The 21,388-nt window shown below is 39.4% G+C and overlaps 1 protein-coding gene across 1 annotated transcript; it reads right to left on the reverse strand.

Moving 5' to 3' along the window:
* Positions 1–16,129: 16,129 nt before the first annotated feature.
* LOC310931642 (dystroglycan 1-like) lies at positions 16,130–20,759 on the reverse strand (the record flags this gene model as incomplete). Its single annotated transcript, XM_083894863.1, has 2 exons — positions 16,130–18,596; positions 20,340–20,759. 2 exons carry the CDS (start codon positions 20,757–20,759, stop codon positions 16,284–16,286), a joined length of 2,733 nt encoding a protein of 910 aa, XP_083750989.1. The 3' UTR covers positions 16,130–16,283.
* Positions 20,760–21,388: the final 629 nt, after the last annotated feature.

Raw genomic sequence — 21,388 nt, forward strand, 5'->3', positions numbered from 1 at the left:
GAAGATGAACGAACAGCCTTGATGGAGAGTGAAATCTTCGTTCTAAAGTAAGTTTTTTTACGGTGGTTGCCTAGTGACCCTAACCCCCTGAAATAGCCTTAGCTCCACCACTGCCATCACCCTCTACCAAACCTAACAGTCAGTACCCCTGTTGAAAATGTCCTGACCAGAGAGGAAAAACAAGGACTTGCAGTGAAGTAAATTACTGAAATAAAAGACAGATGGAGAGCTCATTCAGTTTCTGCATGTTGCTGAAATGGGACAGGTTTAATGTTCATAACATTAAAAACAACTTAATGCAGCAGCTACACAGGTGCATGTGCATGAACGCAGTTGCTCCTTGTGTTTGTCTTTGGGGAAACTGTGATAACCCACGACCACGAGGCTCTTGAGGTCCATATACATACAGTATCTCCATCCATCCGTTCTACTACTTTATACTGCACATGTGGGTCGCTCAGAGCTGACTGCGGGGTCACACCCTGGACAGGTCACCTGTCCATCACAGAGCCACATATAGGGACAAATTACCATCCAATCACACTATGTATATATATATATATATATATATATGTATGTAAATATATATATATGTATATATACATATGTATATATACATATATATATATATATCTATAAAGATATACATATAGTATGTATATATCTATTTTGTATTGTTTTACACATTATTTAACAAAATTCTTTCCCTGACAGCAGCTTTAATAAGAGCATTTAACTACCCTCAGCATAACTACACAGTCACTGTTTCATTTATAATATCACGTTATTTAAATTCATACATTTAAGGCTTCGGCAGTGTTGTTTACTTTGATATTTCCAGCATGAGACCAGGATCCCTCTCCGTATTTATGACAGGAGAGAAGCTCCTGAAAAATGTGCTGCATCTGTTCACTCTCCATCTGGTGACGAGGACCCCACATTGTTCCTGTCGATGCACAGTAAAAACGCTCCCTTCTTATCGTTTATAAATAGTAAGAGTAATGAGGCAAAGAAGGCAGTGACAGGATGTTACCTAACTGTGGCGACTTGTTCTTTGCCTAGAAGAGACATGATGATCTCATGTAAAGGTTATTAATCAGCACCTCAGCCATGGTGTGATACTACTGCCATCTACTGATACTGCAGTGATTAAATGTTTGTTATAAAATCCTTTTTTTTATGACCAACATGCCACAAAGAAATGATTCCCCACCGGCATTTTCTCAAAATGTAAGATCTGTTTGGACCACGACTGAGGGTCAACCAAGTGCACTTATGAATGGAGTTTTCTCTCCAGAGCTCAGGGAAATGTTCAGTCTGTCAGCACAGAGAAGCACTCACAAGTTACTCCGTTCTTTCACCAGATGGAGCTGTAGAGCTGCAGCCTGAGGTGAGGTGAAGGCTTCACTTCTTCCTTCTTTCACTGCTGCAAGGTAAAAAAAAAAAGCCCTATAGAGCTGTGAGGACCAGACAAAATGTCCTCACTCCTCACTCACTATGGTTTAAATGTATACAAAGACACACACACTGGTTTCCATAACTTCAGAGGACATTGTATTGGCTTACATTCATTTCCTGGAGACTCACTCTAACCCTAACCATAACTACTACTGGCCTATTCCGAACCCTGACCCCTTGACCTTTACCTAACCCTAACCTCAGCCTAACTTTAAAACACCTCACCACCACCGGAACCCTGTGTCTTCTCCGGTTCTAATTCCAGTTTAACCGAGAACCCCTTCCATGAGGTTCTGGGAGGTTTTCTCCAAAAACATGCAGAGATTAAGTGAACACTAAAATGACCGTAGGTGTGAATGAATGTGAGAGTGAATGGTTGTTTGTCTCTGTGTGTGTTTGCCCTATGTAAGCTGGGAACGGCTCCAGCTCCCTCGAGACCCTCATGTGGAAGATAGAAGTGGTAGAAAATGAATGAATGAATGAATTAATATAAGTAGGTTATTCTACTAAACTTATGAAGTTAGTTTTGAAACGTTGTCAAATGATCTAGAGTCCTGATCCACAGCAGGATCTTTCATTATTACTATTACTGTTAATGTTATTATTATTATCCTCGTCCATCCTTCATCTACAGCTTGTCCTATTCTTCGAGTCACATGAGGAGCTGGAATCCACCCCAGATGGCGTTGGGACGAGAGGCGTGTCCCAACGCCATGGATGAGACATTAGAGACGACAGTGATGATGATTATATTGTTATTAATGATATCGTTCTTGAAATACAAGTGTTCCACAAGCATTCCTGGTCTCTATCTGTCCTCTAGCGTCTTCTTTAAATGTGCCTCCTTCACTAACCTCTTTCACTAACCCTCTATCCTCTCTCCTACCTCACCCAGTCGAGGCAGATGGTCTTTATACAATCTGAGTCTGATTCTGTCACAGATTTTCCCCCCATTTCTGTCCACTTGTCACCAAGTACTTGCTTACTGTCTCCCAATAATAATTGTAAGGTCTTAATGTAAAGTGCCTTGAGATAATAATGTATGTTATGAATCGGTGCTATGCAAATAAGAATTGAATTGATGGGAAAATGAAGGAACAATCTGCTGTGGAACAAATATATAATAAATACTCTGTGTGACTATAGTGGCAAAAGGTTTTGCTCACGTTCACCCAGTGAATCAAAGCATAACAACAGGAACAGGTGTTTCCTTCACACGCAACGAGATCTTGAACGATGAGCTTTATTCACCAACTGTTCTAAATAAGAAATGTCCTATTTAAAACCCACTCATGCAGCTTTTACGATTCTAAATGCTACCAATGTTTTCTTATCTGGGATTCGCTCATAGGCAGCAGAATCCACACACACACACACACACATATTTAGTTCAGCTTTGTTTAAATCCTAACTGTCAACAACCGGGTGTAGTTTTCTTATAAAAACAATCCCTTAGATGATTAAGATATTGATGATTAATGATGTGAGCAGAAGATTGTCAGCGAATGGGAAGTTGTTTTGAAACCAACCACTATAGGAAATAGCCACAAGGAGGTGACTCCACAAGCTGCTCAGTTTGGATGGAAGTCTCTGAAGTCACTTGATTTATAATAAACAGTAAACATTTCCCTGAGGAGTTAATGATCACAATCATTAGTTTCAGCTCTTCTTCAAGAGAATATGATGTTGATTTTGTAAATGATGTTAATAATTACCAGCAGCATTTCCTAAAGTTATGATATGGGGACACATTCTTTAAAGGATCACATTAATTTACAGCCACATCAGTAACACCCCGTCTCTTGGTTTCTTTGGCAGAGATGTGCCCCCTGTGGCTGGGTCTATTCAGAGTATGGGGATTGGGTAACTTGCACAGGGGTTTCCCAGCTCTTACCCTGAAGGGGACTCAAACCCATAGCAACCGTCCGGTCGCCTTTATCGATTGGCCATGGACTGACCACACCTAATATTAATTTCCACAAAATGTTTGGTAAATTAATCAAAACTTCATTTTTTGCACATTATTTAAAACGTACCCAAATAAATCTTAAGTAAAAGGTTGGGGGAAATTTTGCAAATTGTATAGGGGACCCAAAAAAAAGTCTGTCTAAGGCAGACACAGATTTAGAGGGGAAAAAGTGTGGACTATTAAATATAAGATCGCTCTCTTTAAAATCAGTTTTAATTAATGATCTCATTACTGACAATAGTATTGATTTATTCTGTGTAACTGAATACATACAACTTGGTTGCATGAAGAATATTATGTTAGTTTTAAATGAGTACATTATAAAGCTACCCCAAGCCCAAACTAGGTTAACTTGACAAAGTTGTGTGCTCCTGGTCTCTTTCTTCTCACCTCCCTCTTGTCCTTTCTCTCCCCCTTTCTGTCCCCCACCTCTCCTCTGTCCCCCATTTTTGCTTTCACCCCAACCTGTCGAGGCAGATGCTGCACATCTTTGATGAAAGATGAAGCTTGAGATGGTTTGGTAACAAGCAGAGAAGGGGATAGTGTTTAAAGATAGAGGGAAATGTCGCAATATTGGACAAAGGATGTTGAAGATGAAGAAGAGGAAGACCACTGAGAAGGTTCATGGATGTTGTTAACGAGGACATGAAGACAGTTGGTGTAAAAGAAGAGGACACGATGGAGAAGACAAGATGGAGGCAGATGATCCACTGTGTGCGACCTCTAAAGGGAGAAGCTAAAAGAAGAAATAGAAGAATATTCCACTTCATGATGAGCCGTGATTAATAATGTGTTGTTACTCACATCACAGACACACTGCGTTGATTAAACATCAAATAATCAGTTTATGATGGAGTGTTTCTCTCAGGCTAAAGCTGCTTAGCAGTCTGTTGAAAAGCTAATCAGATAGGAGGCTGCGGAGAGCAGCGAAATTGAGAAGAAAGGAACATCCCAGCTGCTTTAATGCAGAGCTGATAATATTTCCTCTACACACTGTGGAGTTTTTGTAACAATGCTTAATCACTTGGCTAAAGCTTTTCATCAATTTATCGCTGACGCCAGTGAAATTCATGCGCTGTGTTTCTCTGTTTTAGTTCCCTTTGGGTTTAATAAAGCGGGGATAAAACAGTCACAGCAGGAAGCAGTGAAATGTCACATTAGCAGGACATGTTGTTGCTATTCATCTTGTTATAATAACATAAAATCGTTTGCAGGGCCTGTATATGTCAGGATGGAGCTAAATTACTGTGACTTTGACAGTAGCTTTAGTCCATTTCATTACTGCATGTTTGCAACATTTACTGTATGTACTGAACATAATAACACATCCATGGTGTCTAACTTTTTTTTTTTAATCAAATGTAAACCCTCCACTTCCCTGACAATTATCTTCTATTATTATTTAAATAATTGTGCTTCCAGGCTAATGGGAAACAGAGTGCCACATTTCTTGGGCTTTGAGCATCTAATGAGGCTTATTACTGTGTCCATATCATGTGCTGCTGCTGCCCACCATCATATCCTCTCTCTCTCATTGTGTGTTATTTCCCAGATCACCTCACTGCCTCCTTAAGCACCAGGGTGCAAACCAAGACTGATTAGTTTTTTCTGTTCCCTTTTTGGATCAAAAGAAAATGATATTGTGCAATGGAAATAATTAGCCTCTTGTCTGCTCAGAGATCTGGGACTGACATCATGATCACAGACCGTGTACTGTATAAACGTGGGTGTTGTTGTCTGGTTTGCACAGTAAGGCCAAGTGGGGAAATGTCACCAGGGGAAACTTTGCTGGTTGAAAAAAGAACTTGAATAGAAATGAAAGCTTCGACTTCCCACTTAATTTGAATATTTTCTTAAGAGTTAAGAGTCTCAATCACTAGTTCCAGGACTTCTGCAGTGGAACAATGTGAATTATCTTCCGATTAAGAGGGAAATGGATGATAAAATGTCACTGACACTTAATGGTGGGTTTCCACCGGCTGTCTGTGCTCCGGTCATGGAGGAAGTACTGAACATCTAGTTTTAATTAACTGATTCTAATGATTCAGTTAAACTGAAAACAACTGCTTTACAAGTCACTCATCACTCATTTGGAAGTTTCATGCAGCCATGCAGCAGTTACTCTTTTTTATGTAGTGGAAAGCCAACCTAAACTGTGCCGTGACGAGGCGAGGCGAGACCGTAGGTGAAAAAGGGGCTGAAGTTATGACCCCATGAACTAAAAACACACTGGTTTGATTAGAGATCTACATAATCACTAAATAATAGGGCTGAACAATTTGAAAAAGAAAAAAGAAAAAGAAAATATCCAAATTGTGGATATTTTACATACATGACACCATCGAAATATTATATATTGCTGTTACATCCCCGCAAAGAATAAGGGATGTGGGGAGTAACAATGTAAAAACAAAACTCTGGATACTTTAAAAGAAATGTAGAGACAAACTGGAACATAACTGTATGTATAAAAAAGTTTGGTAACACTTTAGATTAGGGAACATATATTCACCATTAAGTAGGTACTTACTAACATGCATAAGTAGCATACTATCCCTTTATTAGTAAATATTAAGCACATATTAACACCTTATAGAAAAAATAATAAGGTTATAAAGAATAAGGTGTTAATATGTGCTTAATGATTACTAAAAAAAAGGGCTAGTATGCTACTTATATATGTTAGTAAACACCTACTTAATGGTGAATATGTGTTTCCTAATCTAAAGTGTTACCAAAAGGTTTCAAATGAATTAGCAAATTGTAAACTTAAAGCGAGCTGCTCAAAAAGGTGGGTGATTGGCCTACAAGAGAGGGAAAGACACCGTTAACTTAAACAGCCAGATCAAGCCTAAAAAAAAAAACCCTACTCCACTGGAGAAAGTATCACATGTACCATTGCTAACAGGGTAAGAAAAAGGTTGAATTGAGTAAAAGCGGCTTCCCAAGCTGCACAGAGAAAACACACAAGCTAACAGGCTATCAGCATGGCTCCAAAGAGAGCGAGGTCTGTCTCAGCTTTTTATGTCCACAGCTTGATTGTTGAATGGAGGCACATGTGGAACAAGCTGAATGGGTGGAAGCTACAAAGCACACAGCACACACAGGAAAAAGGTCGTCTCACACAGCACCCTGGGTCCCTGGCAGGTAACTATTGCACTGTGATGCAAAGATAAGAAGTTATAGATGTGATATTTTCCCCCCAAATGTATGTATCACGTTTATAACATTGGTATTATTTTTATCTTATTGGAATGATTTTTCTTATTTTTATTGCTGTCCCTGTCAATCCCTGCTCTTCCTTTTAAACCATTTTTATTCCATACAGGACATTGTTTTCCCCATGGGAATAAATAAAGAATCATTATCTTATTTTATCCTAATTTATCTTATCTTACTGTATAAAAAACAAACAATAATAAATAGTTCAATTTGTTTTGTTTCGAGCTGTGATTTTGATTTGAATCTAATTTAGTTTAGCCCAGTGGTCCACACGGTGGACTAGTGGTTAGCGATGACCTAACAAGGGCCTTTCTGCATGTTCTCCCCGTGTTTGAATGGGTTTCCTCCCACAGTCCAAAAACATGCAGAGGTTAACTGAACACTGTGAATGTGAGTGAATGGCTGGTCGTCTCTGTGTGATGACCACCCCCCCCCCCCCCCACACACACACACACACACACACACACACACCCCCATGGTGTAACCCTGCCTTTCTCCCTGGGTCAGCTGGGATTGGCTCCAGCAACAAATTAATTTCAAACACAAACATAAAGCAAGAACACCTAATGATCTGTCTTTTAATGGTCTTCAGAAATTAAAAGCAATGTTTTTTGTGTGCAACAGCAACCACAACAGCAGTTTTGTGTTTTGTTTTTTTAAGTGCAGACATGCTGACAGTTCTCCCTATAGCCTTTTCACCATGTTATACATTTTTCATTGTGCACATTAACATTAATTCTGTGTCCATTATTAATGAGAGTTAGAGAGGGGGGGTTTGATGAAGAGAAACTGTCAGAGCATAAAATAGCCGCCCGTCCACACTTTGATACGCCCACATTACCTCCCGCTGACTGCTGCCATCGATTAGCTCCAGTCCATTTGTAGATCCAAACTACTCAGTTGCAGTAGATATAGAACCTCCCTCGAGCCGAGTATTAAAAGACAGCATTGTCCTACATATGGACTGGGGATGCAGGATACTATATCAGCACAATATCGGAATTGGACGATATTGCCTTTAAAATGTATTATCGACAAACAGAATGCTGTATATGCCGCAATACCTTCTTGACTTCTGTTCTTGCTCCTGCTCCAATTTTTGTATGTCTATTTGTCTAGCACAATGAAGAAAATGTATAGATCTACATCTGCTGTGAGTATGAAAAAGATTGTGTTGATTTCACGACAGAAGTGCACATCTTATTGTTACAGTTTGTAACAATAAGAGCAAACAATAAAGCAAGTGAGACCAATGACCATGAAAGCACAATGGAGTTAAATATTAAATACATGTCTCTTTAAAAGTAAAGTTTTTAATCCCTTTCTTTTTTGTGTGCCCTGAGATGGTCAGGCAGGGTGTCCCGTTGTGCGGGTCTTAGTCCTGGGAGGAGGGGGTCGTGCTGAGGTGCGTGGGGTGAGGAGCTCTGTGAGGTATTTGCCGTGGATGCAGTGGAATGTGAGAAGAAAGAGAGACCTTGTATTGAATCCTATATCAGACATGGGGAGCCAGTGTAGTGAGTGGAGGATGGGGTGATGTGCTCTTTATAAATGTGTGTATCAGTATCAGTTATTTGCTCAAGAACTCCCGATATATATCAGCATATCAGATATCAGCAAAACGTCCAACATAATAATCCTTATAATATAAGGACGATATATAAATATAATAATATAATATAATATAAAGACGATTGAAAATGGATGGATGGATATATATCATCCATCCATTTCCAATCGTCTTGTTATCCACAGGAGGGTCGCTGGGGGTGCTGTGCCAATCTCAGCTGACAATAGGTGGGGTCCAGTAGTCTATGGATATATATATATGTATATATATATATAAAACAGTAATTAAGTATGCAGACCCGGGTTTTGAGCCCTGGTTGGAACAAGGGCCTTTTGAAGATTGCATGTTCTCCCTGTGTGTGTGAGGGTTTTCTCCAGTTTCCTTCCACAGTCCAAAAACATTTAATATGGGAAGAGTGGATGGTTGTTTGTCTCTACATGTGACCCCACCTATCGCCCTATGTCAGCTGAGATTGGCACAGCTCCCCCTGCCACGCTCCTGTGGAGGATAAACATTACATAGGATGGAAACATTCTGTAATCTCCTTCCGAGGACTTTGGAGGCCCCAGGCAAAGAGGAGCCCAGCCATTCATTTATTGTTTCTGCCTATTGCTTTTGCTTTGTTTTTTGTTGTTGTTTTTTTTAAAATCCATGCTGAAAAACAAAGCAGAAAACTCCAGTTACATTATTGTTAGAGGGTTTACAACCATGGTGTTGTTGTCTCCCTGCCAAGGGAGTTCCCACAAAACAGTTGTTGCTGTGGATTAAATAATCATCTTTGGGCCCCTGGCAATTCTCTGCTATTTAAAAAAGTATTAAAAAAAAGTACCACCATATGTAATGGGAGCAGAATATTTGTTCGACAGGTGGAGTGATTATCTTTTAAAAACAGCTGTGTGGCTATGTGGGTGTTAAATTGATCTGCACAAATTAGTTATTAACATCTATGTGTTTCTGGAGTTGATGTAGGCAGATACTCAAGGTTGTAAAATCAATATCCATAGACTACTGGACACAACAAAACGGCACATCCACAGGATGTATCGATAAAACTACACTAGGTTGTTTACTTTCACAGAAAGGATGCACTTTGTTTCAATGTCTATATGTATTGTGTGTAACACAGTCAGTGCGAGACTAAAGAAAACATAAAAACGGTCCAGTGGCTTTGGCAGCACAAAATGGTGGCCCCTGTAAAGCAAGGCATTTGCCCAAAGTACATCTAAAAGGGCTTATTTTTAAAGTGATTATACACATACAAACATCCTTATGGGTAGTATATTACATTTCTGCTGATGACACCTCCTAAAGTTGCACCCTGGACCTTTCAAGGTGACTTGTAAGGGTATTTTATGGTTTGACATCCCAGATTAAGTCACGTGGGTGTGGACTTAATCCCAACCTCAAAACCTACAGGTCTGCTCTCACTTCTCTGTGTTGCAATATTAAAGGATGTGATTCCTGCTCGTCAGTGACCAACGACTGCGTCATCTACTGTAAAAAAAAAAACGTTCCAGCATATGCAGAGACTCACTGAGAAACAGAGGGCGATTGTTCCTGCAGCTTCAGAATCCAACAACAACAACACATGGATGAAATAAAGGATTGTTTGAATATAACAATGAAATAATTTGTATTTGTTAAAGCACAATTAAAATGTCCCATCAGTGCTGCGTTTCAGTTCTGCTGACCTATTCATTTTCTTGATTAGTTACCCACTGCCAGTGTGAAAGCCGAATAGATTTATTAGATTTTAGATTATTATTGTAGATTGTTAAATTTATTATCATGCAATTACATCCTTCAAAGTCACATTTATGAAGGATGAATTGAAAATAGAACAGATACATTGTGTCCATCACAAGGTTATTGTAGTTAACGAAAACTAAAATTGTATCTTTCTAAATTTATGTCATACATAATTCTTTTGGGGGTTGTATTTAATTACACAATAATTATTATTATCACCTTTTTGAATCCTCCACATTACAAAAAACTAAAACAAACATGAAAACTAAAAACTTAACATTTACAAAAATGGAAAACAAATAAAAACTAGCTAACCTGCTCTAAAAACGAATAAAAGCTCACATAAAGTGGTCCTATCACACATGTGAGTTATGGAGGTCTATTAACATACATTAACTTGTTTTTATGGTCAAAAACCTCCTAGTTGCTTAATGAGCCGGTAGAAATCTCTCCTCACTGAAGCTCTCGTCAGCCGCACTGTTTCAGACTGAAATCTTCATAAACGAGGTAATGTCGCTGATACAAACCAAAATTGGTAGTTCCGGTCCAGGTCCTCTTTAAAATTAAAATGATTATAACCTTGATCGATCAACCATTCAATGAATTGACCTATTGCGGAGGCTTTCATCGAATTAGTTACGTTTTTAGTCCAAATGTATGTTTATCAGGCATAAATCTTGAACAGCACATTCTGCATTAATTTGAGTCATTTGTGTTTCACTTCATCTCAGCTGATTTAACATTATTGTGATTAAGTGTGTGTTGTTTACACTCTACACACACACACCCTACTCTAGACTATAAAATACTTGAATATCTATCAAAGGATTACATAGCAGATGTTTAATTACAGGATCTGTAGGAAACAGGTCCAGTGTTAGTAAAGTCTCCTGTAAACCAATCAGTCGCCCACACTAAGACGGCTTAGCTAATGAAATAATAAATTATGATTTCACTCAAATTGGAACATAACTCCACTCATTATTACCAATTATGTGCTAGAGTATGACTGCTGAGAGTGAGGCCTATGAGCGCGGACCGATAACACAATTAAAGCAGCGATATTAAAATTAAAAAAAATTAAAAAGTTTTCTTTCATTATCAGGTCCAGTCACCGCAGAGACACAGAGATTGTGGTTGGGATGACGTCAACCAGTTATTAACAAGAGATTAGTCAACCATTATGAACCGCCGGCTTGACTCGCCTTGCCTCAGCATGGCACGGTTAAGTTTCCACTAGCATAGTACCTTTTAGTTTCTTGTACTTTTTTTGCTCTGGTGAAGTTTCAAGAATGCTGAGTAGTTGCTATTCGTGACGTCGCCAGACTGCCAGCCACCGATTGGTCAGAGTGCTTTAACGATCCTAGAAACATGGGTTAATCTCCAACAATTACCAGGGAAATGTCTAAATGTCTCTATATTTAACAGTGGAGTCTGGTCCGAGTGCAGCATCACACTGCTGCTGTATTTCAGTCCAGTGTCTGTGTCAGTCAGTCTGTGCTCCGGTCATGGAAGACGCACTGAACAAATAGTTTTAATGAACTGATTCTAATGATTCAGTTACACAGAAAACTACTGCTTTACAAGTCACTAGTCATTCGTTTGTGTGTCGTGTTTAAAACAAAGTCAGCACAGTTTCATGCAGCGGTGAAGTGATGACTCCGCCCACGTTGAGTATGTACTTTTTTTTTCAAAACAGAGCTGTGCCGAGGCGAGCTGGGACCATAGCGGAAAAGGGCCGTTATTTACCTCTGCCAGAAGGTATATATTTTCGTCGAAGTTTGTTTGTTTTTCTATTTTTATCGCTATTTTGTGGGGGCAGGGATGCCTTGGCGGAGGCCTGTGCTCTCCTAATACAATACTAATACATTAGGTGATATTTACCACACTATTATATGTAACATTTAATGATATATATATATTAAATGTATATATCAGCTTGTTTAGTCTTCTAATTATTGTCTACATCAGGAGTCTAAAAACCCAAATGACCTGGGGGCCAATGAGCATCTCGTCTGTTCATGAGGGGGCCGGTCAGAGTTTGTTATAATCAAATCACAGTATTCATGATACAGAATAGCAATATTCATGATGACATTATTTCAAAATAAGTGTTTGTTATGACATGGCACATAGTTCACAATTAAAAACATTACAAAAAACAAAGCATCGAATTAACCAAATTTATGATGCAAAATTAAATGGATTCATAAATTCACTACTACTAAAACACCAAACAAGCTCATGTATATAACTCTATGTGACGTGTAATACATTTATTTTGTGATACATGTTAACCTAATGCATTATTAGGCCTCTGCCAGTCGTAATATTTTTTTGCATACCATTAACCCCAGAACCTTTAAAGCATAACTACTGTAAATACCTAAATACCATAAACCCCTTTTTACAGGTACTGTATGTGTATCTCGTTATGCTATTAGCAAATCTTCTGTTAAGTGTAAATTATAGAAATGATGCATGGTGGGATATCACCCTTTTGTCCAGTCACCATGTGGCTTGTGGTCACAGACTCCTCCCCCATTCATAAACGACGCCAGAGCTGTGGATGACGCCTCGCCGCCTGCACTGCTCCCCCACTCTCCCTCCCTCCTCCTCCTCTGCTCTCAGCCCACTTCTTAGGCATTGAACAGAGTTACTCTTTAAATACAATGTAAGGAATTGTTTCTGAGACTATACGGTTACAAAAAAAAAGTTGGATTAGAATTAGTCTCGAAAACGAACATTTTGTCTGCAACACGCCGACTCATAAAATATTTTGACCTCACTCGAGTAAGTCATCAAAACAGAGGCTCTACACTGAATTTAGGAGCAGCTATTAGTCAACTTTATTGATATTTCTCCAGCACGGAGCCAGTAGAGGAAAAAAAACTGCCCACCTGAACGAAACAGAGAAGTAACACTTCTCTTAAAATATCACAGCCTCTCTCTGAGGGCAGCTCGCTGTGTGTTTGCTTTATTACAACAAAGAGTGTTTCGCTCATGCTGCAGCTAAAACCAGCCAACCATTAGAGCCCACTTGTAGAAACAGTCAAGAATATAACATAATGCCGAGCACGACTGCAGAGATTTTGCTAGGATGCAGTGCATTTTGTAGATTTCCATATGATGGCAGACAAATAAGGAAGCAAAGAGATGTGAAATCTCCTCCTTGGTCTAACATAACCCACATTACTGCTTTGAATCTCCTCCCGACTGTGAAGCTGTAAAATTCCTTAACATATATTGCATTAAAGCTGTAGTGTGCAACTTTCAAATATCAACAAACGTCTCATTGTCAAACGAGTTCACACAGCGTTGACTAAGCCCATCATCCGTGTTTTGATCTCACTTCGCCCGACAACGTTCGCGATTTTCTCACATGAAGTGATTTGTTTTATTTATATCCAGAGACGGAGGAAAACGGCAACCTTCAATGTGGACGGAAATACAGACGCTGCCACAAAAAAAGTTTTGAGAAGGGAATTCAGTCCCTGTCTGCCCTTACTCTGCCTCTGCATACACACACACGCTCCCCGCAGGTCTGATTGTTTTCAGATGAAGGAAGCCGTATACAAATAATGTTATCATATATTGTTTTTGTTCATGAAGACTAGCATTTCAATGCACCTTCACTGATCAGTCTTAGCCTTAAAACCAGTTATCTCATTCACTCATCACATAGAAAATTGCCACACTGGTAGAAGAATGAGCAACATGCTCAACTTGATCATGTTACTTGTTTGTTTTGGCAAAACACAGATGTGAGCTTTTAATGTAAAAGGGTTTTACATCCTTGTGATGTTTTGGCTAAAATGTGGAAATGAGAGCGATGATAACCTGAATGTGGTTTATCTTGATGGTATCAAGTAATATAATAAGTGTCTGGATGGAGATAAGAGCCAAAGAGAGATTTTTTTTTGCTTTAATCCCTGTAAAGGGAAGAGATTATTTTTAATTCAACCACATTAGTTTAACCACATCTGTATTTACCACTACAACCCTGTAGAAGTGACTGAAATATTGATGAATGAGTAAAAAATGTACTTAATTTATTTTTCTCCAACCATTTCCAGCCAACCAGACGAGACTGATGGAGTTGAGAATGAGTGTTACTAAATTAGTGAAGATATTGAGGTATAGCCCGATAATAGGTCAAATAAATATTATAATGCTATTTTTAAAAATATCAAATAAAATGAAAAAATAATCAATTCTATTTTTGATTCTTGGTGTAAATTTAAAAGATTTTCATTGGTCAAATCATGATGTTTCACTTGATACACAACACTAAAGGTGGGCTCACACACTTTGACCGCTGCGCACATCACCCAGGTTCGCCAGCCTTTGACACCTTGGTCTAACAAAATCCAGGGAAAACCCTGTAAACATTCACATAGCTTGCAGAAATGTAAAAATATCTGAAAGCAACAGAAAAGTTATAGTTACTTAATGGATAGGTACGGGTAATTTGCCAGCATCAGATATCATCTCATGCGTTTAGTTATAGTAGTTCAATATATAAAAGGTGTTCACATAATATCAATGACATTTCTGGCTCATAGAACCAGTTGTATGAAGAACGTTAATAACAAAAATTATATAAAAATTAAAATGTAGATAAAAATGACCTGAAACACATATGTATTAACAGTATATTCTCTTTATACACATCTGGGCTGAAAACATAGAAAAAGTTTTAACCAGTTTTAAATTTCTCAAACAAAAAGGGACTACACCATATTTGAGGCTTTACAAATAGTATTACATTTTATTAATATATTTTCATAAAACAAGTTTAAGACTGTATCAAAAACTCAGTAAAAACATTAGATCTTTAACCATTTTTCGTATGGTGATATCAGATATGAAATGTACATAATTCACATATTGTTGTGGTTTCTTTGTTCCCCATCAGAATGAGATAATGCATTATTATTTTTTGTGATAGGCAAGTAAACGTTCTTTCGTACCCTTTTGAACTATAAAGTCTTTATTTTATGATAGTGATCATAAATCTAGACGTACAATTAAAAAATAAAATTATTTCCAACTCTGGCCCCTCCCCCTTTCCCCAACTAGGTTTACTGATAAAACACTAATGTTATGGAGTCGTTTATTTCACAGGCACACAATTATGTACATCCCCTCGTCCCTGTGCCTCATCTGAGCTGACCAACATCCGGGACACTGAACCAAACAGTGCGGCACCTAGAGGCAGAGCAGTGATATTACAGTACTCTTTAGCCACCCACCCCCACACACCCCGACAGAACTTATTCAAGACATCAATCATTGGATCCATCTCATTGACTATGGTGGACCGCAGCATTACATTGGCCCTTTCATTATTGTTGTATCAATCCCACAAGTTATGCCTTGTGACCACAGACATCACCTTGGCAACAGCACAACCAGTCGAGCAGTTTCAGTGGCACACACACTGAGAATAAAAAGTAATTTTCTGTAACGTAAATGAGGCTACATCAACAACAGGCATGATCACTGTTAATGTCCTTTCTTGAATTAATCACTAGAAGAATCCCAGTCATGTGGCGAGTTCGAGGATGCAAAAAAGATTTTCCCCTTCCTCATTAGACCACTTACTGTGTTCAATTTTGTGCAGGACACATAGTGCAAGGTTTAACAAGAATTTGCATAAGTGCAAGGTTTGCATGTTATTATCAAGAGGGAGTGAAGCATAAAACAAAATGGAGAAAGATCAAAGTCTAAGAAACAAACAGATTCTGTGTAAATTACGTTTTTTTTTTTCATGATTTCAGTTTGGCTTTTCGTATTTCATTTCCCCTCTAGAAATAACAGGTGCAAAATCTTAGTAAACCTAGCCGAAGGACAGATAAGAGTGATACAGAACTCATAAAGATTAACATTGTGAGGGAGAGCCTCAAGTCTGTTGTCATGGTGACATCTGCTCAAAGGCCCTGTGGGCTACAGTCTTTCCTGTGTCTTCATTATTTTCTATACAATAGAAATAGTACATCATTGAAGATAAAACTGACTTTTCTTGGCAAAAAACAGAGAAAAAAAGGAATATGCAAGAAGTCAAAAGCAGATCTAAAAGGACGAAAAAGAAAAGACTACTGGAAAATTACAAACTGTTCCCCATCCATTTGCCCTGTGCCAGTAGTAGAAATGTACGATAGTGTTTTATCCATGATGATCAAATATATGGGGTATGGTTGCCTGCTCCTCTACAAAGTCAAACCCACTTCATTGAACATTAAAATTACTCCAGTAGTAGTTTAACAAGCATCCCTACATTGCATCTGCTTTCCAAACTGAAAGCTCCAGTGTGCGTTAGGGAGGCACATAGGGGGGTGGTGACCTGTATGCTGTCATGTTCTTGGGTCGGGAGCCTTTTCCCTCTATTGGGACAGTAAATGGTGGTGGTGGCTGGTAAGGAGGGGCATTCGGATCATCATCTTGATAGATGGAATACTCCTCCAGCAGATCCTGGTTAAGCAGGGTACTGTGGGGGCCAGCCATGTTGGGGTACTCTGGAGGGGGAAGTGGGGGCTTTTCCTCCTGAAGGATAAGAGGAATGCTAGAAGACGGGGGCGACTTGGAATCATCCATCTCGTCCGCAAATATTATTGGGACACCTTTCTTGATGAAAGTGGCCTGCTCCTCTATGGTCATCTTCCCTTTGCGCTTCTTACGATAGCAGACCATTGCAATGATCCCAGCTATGAGCAGCAGAGCTGCCACCACTACAGCAGGAATGACGGTGTGTAGGTAAACATCATCACTGCTCCTCAGGCCTGTTCCAGGTGTAGATGTAGCTGTAGGAATAACTGGTAATGGCACCTCTCCTGGTGGAATAAATGTGTAACTCTGACATTTATTTGTACCTCGAACAGATATGTTAATCGGTTTAAATTCTGGCTCCATGGCTTTGATGAAGGCCAGTTTGGGTGTACCTTGGGGATCAGCGATCTTGTTGCTTAGAGCCGTTATCTGTTCCTTTGGACAAGGACTCTGTGGGAGACTGTTATTGGTCCATTCCACCACAATGGAGCCCCTCGTGATGCTCCTTAGTGTCACTGTGCTACTGTTACGATCACCAAAGGCATAAGACAACTTTTTTGTCAAAAGAATCTTCTTTTGGACATCGTTGCTCAAAGTTTTGGGGTCACCATGAAAACGTGCAGCAAACACAACTGAAGGTTTGTCATTAGTAGACAAACGGTTGACTTGTACTTCAAAAGCATCCATGATGCTTTTTCCGCCTTTATCAGTAGCCAGCATAAAGTACTCATGCTTCCCCTCATGCTTCTCCTCAGGAAGGCCATACAAAAGTTGGATAGTGCTGTTGAACTGGATCCAAGAGGTTTCATTCACTGGCTCTTTTGGCGTCTTCTTTAATGTTAAACGAAGCTTATCTGTAGTTCCATCCTCTCTGTCAAAGAATGTATCGGGAGGAATTTTGACTTCAAAGTAAGTGCCAACCCATGTGTTCACCTGATCAATGGCATTTTGGATTTCAGGAGATTGATTCAGGTCTGGAGGCAAAGACTGAGGAGTGGTGCGCTTGGGCGGTTTAGCAGTGGTGGGCTTGGGTTCCCGAGGAGCTGGAGTGGTAGATTTGGTTTTCTTGCCAGGTCTCTTTGTGGAAGGTGATTTGGGCCTTTTGGTGGTGCTTGGCAGTGTTGGCACAGCAGTGGCCTCTACAAATGTAGGCCGGGTCATGGTTGGCTGTATAGGGATGGTGCTTGTAGTTCCTAGTACTTTTGTAGGTTGGGGAGGCCCAAAAACAGGTGTGTGGGCAATCTGATCCCTGACCCTCATTGTAGGCTTCACTGGAAGAGGCAGAGGGCCTCGCACAGGGGGAGCAGAGTTTTCAGTAGCTGGGGCAATAGAGGGAGAAGTTGGGGTAGGAACAACACGTACAGGGGGCTCCGGGTGGGTAGTTGGAGGAAGTAAAGATGGCACTGGTGTAGGAGTATTGTTCAACTGCCGTCTGACCCTTTTCACACCATGGGGCTTTTTGTTCACAATGTGCCAGCCAACCACTGGGTACCCCAGCCTGGCTGACATGGTCCCATCCTTGGCTGAGGATTGGACACTGCTTATGTCAGGGATGCTGCCCTGGTCAAGGGCACATCCAAGTTTCCATGACAGTAGAGCCCCATTCTCTACAACCTTCTTTGCATTACCTGGACCAGCCATGAAAGCAGACATGTCAAATAAGCGGTTGTTGACAACAGGGACCACCCTCATGTGCTCCAGGGGCACATGGGAGAATTTGCTCATGTTATGCATTAGGTTGGCTCTCTGCTTAGCAACCATCTTTGTCAAGTCAGCATCCAAGATGACAGTGAGGACAGTGACAGGCTCATCAGGGCCACAGGTGAAAGGCTGGAGGCCACTGATATCTGCCTGCAGAGTGAGCAGAGCTGGTTCAGTGTCTGCCCTTTCTTCTGGATATACCTCCACAGAGAAGACTGTACTCGGGAGCACTTGGCTACCGGTCTTCTCAGTTATCTCCTCTCCAGACACCGAGATGTGATATATGCCTTTATCCTGCTCCAGGGCCAATCCTTTCAAAATGCAGCTTTCTTTGTCCCAATATAACCAGGGGGGTAAAGACTCCTTTCCAATTTCAGTGAGCTATAGGAGAAAAACAACAGTTTTTTTGTTACTATAGATGTACATCTAAGATAGAAATACAAATACATTTTGTGCACAAGTCAATACAAAATACCCATAAAAGTTACCAAGACCCAAGTGATGACTCAAATTATCTGCTCAGCTTCAATTTAATATAAGACATTAACAAAAGCAAATACATCTTTGAAGTAGCAACTGGGAGGCGTTTGGCTTTATTTGCTGAACTCCTAAAATATTATTAATTTCTCTTATTCATATTGAAAAAATAACAAAAGAATAGGACAAGAATTAGAGAAATCTCAGACAAAGCAAATATGCTTGAAATACCTCTCAAGCCTCCCCAAAGTTTGATTCAGTTTATCAAAGCTAGCCAAATATGAACAGGAAGCAGAGTGGGGTCCTATTCATAACTGTGTGAGTCATCACTCCTCATTTTGAGTCATTACTGTGTGACAAGATAGGATTCTGCATCATCACTCGGGCCAATAATAATCTCATCTCAATTATATATCTAACAAAAACAAATTGCACCACAGTCAGCTAGTTTCACCAGTTTTACAGGGATCAAATCTGACCAAAGGAGTAAAATATATAAGGCACATCATTCTTTTTTTGACAATGACAGAAAAAGGGGCCATGTAGAGACTATAAAGTAATAAAAACCAGGTAGTAAATGTAGCGTGACACTACTGCAAAACAGAAATCTTCACTAAAAGTTGTAGACCTACTGCAGTCATAGTATGTGTTACGTTTGGACAATCTAACCTTTAGAAGTCCAAGTACCATTGGCCCATAAACTGATGTTATTTTTGACAGTGCCTTTTAATTTAATAAAACAGATTTGGCTGTATGGGATTTCAAGATGGTAATTCATGACTTTATCTCTTAAGTTTAGATTATTTTTATTCCTATCTTGCATGTCCCTTTAGATGAAAGCATCTGCGAAATGCTTAAATGTAATTATTTTGACTCTTTGTATGAAGGGTATGATGATCATGATGGTGATGTTTTCAATGCAGTGAATCACAGCACTCACATGTGTACATTTGTATGGGTCCCCAACAAAATTACTATTCCTTAAGACATTGTAGTGCTAAACTCATGTTTGATGCAGGTATATTATAGTTATAATTAACAAATACATATTCATGTACAGAATTTCCTCTCAGATTTCTTTCGCAGTGGGGGCAAATCCATCTTATACGCTCATCCTAAGGATCTGTGTTTATCGTTAAATTTTAAAGACGAATCAGGAATTACAAAATAAATTCAAAGAATGAATAGAGAGAAAATAGTACAGATTGTTAGCAGATTAAGCTAAGTTTAATTGTTCAATTGCATTGTATTCATAACATGGCATGCAGGAACCTTGGTTTTGGCCAGGTGGGAGGTATAGTGTGGTCTGCTATAGATTAGGGACACAGGACACCTACCTATCATCCCAGTGAAGTGTTTTAATCAGTCCTGCTCAGAGCAATACTAACTGTGTTATAGATTAAAAACAAGATAAAGCATTACAATAAGATAACAATCAAAATATGGGCTCTTCTGCTCTACAGCAAGGGTTAGAATTTAGAGACATTAACCATTTTCCTATCATTTATGTATTGCATTTTTAATTGGCATATAATATATAAAAAATAGACATAGGTACCCCCTGCCTTTTACTAAAAGCATTGTTTAAAATTGGGATATCGATTTGAAAACAAATTATTGCTGAGCTCTAATCTCAAGTATACTTACATAGATGTTACAGCTTGCATTGGCAGGTTCTGGTGGAACCTTTAACTGGAACACCTGACCCACGATTGCAGAGGAGTCACGTATTCCAGTGTGCACTCCCCCACTCTTTATGGAGGATTCTGGGACAGCTGTAGGTGGCCCTTCGCCTACTAAAGATACAGCAGCCTGTAGCTCAGAGAGAACAGAGGACTGCATGGAAGCCTCTAGCTCCACAGACATCATCTCCACCACTGTATCTTGCTGCTCTGACATAGCGCCATGGGCCATGGCCACCAGAAGACATATTACCACAGGGATAGTCCTGCATGAAAGAAGGCTCCTCCTCACAGCATCCTCACGGCTCATGTCTCTCTTCTTATAGTGCATAGCAACAGGCCTTTGGGCTGCCCAACAGTCAGAAAACAACAAAAGAGGCCACATGCACTAATGACAGTCTGATGATGTAATGATGAATCAGATTTCCTTGTTATTGCCCTCAGATCCGGTGTGTTTCCTTTTGATGTCCCGTGTAATCCATGAAGATATCCTCAGCAGCCTGTTAGAAAGCCATAACCAGCTTTGAGAGGGAAAAAAACAAAACAAAGAAACATAAGTCTTACAGAAAAACAAACAAACAGCATTGCAAAACATACAAGTGGAGCTGCAGCTAATCTTAATCTGTCGATCATTTTCTCGATTAATTGGTTGGTCCATAAAATGTCAAACCTAGAAATAATTTTTTTTGTCCACAAAATAATTCAGTTTAAATTATTTGTTACATGGACCAAAAAAAATAATCATGAAAAAAGCTTCAAACCGATTCATTATCAAAATAGTTGAAGATTCATTTAGTAATCGATTAATAGAGTAATTTTAAACCATACAAGTGTTTTGGCTTCCACACTCTGTAACCTCAGACCAAGCTCGCCAACAGTTTAACTAATCATACCTAGGTTTTAATGCTATACTTTTTCACACCTACACCAATGGCATAAATTGACAATGATTCAGAAGTTATATAAATGTCTTTAAAAAAAATAATGCCTAAATTTAAATGTACAGCTCAATGT

This window comes from Microchirus variegatus (genome assembly GCF_963457635.1).
Source record: "Microchirus variegatus genome assembly, chromosome: 9".
NCBI lineage: Eukaryota > Metazoa > Chordata > Actinopteri > Pleuronectiformes > Soleidae > Microchirus > Microchirus variegatus.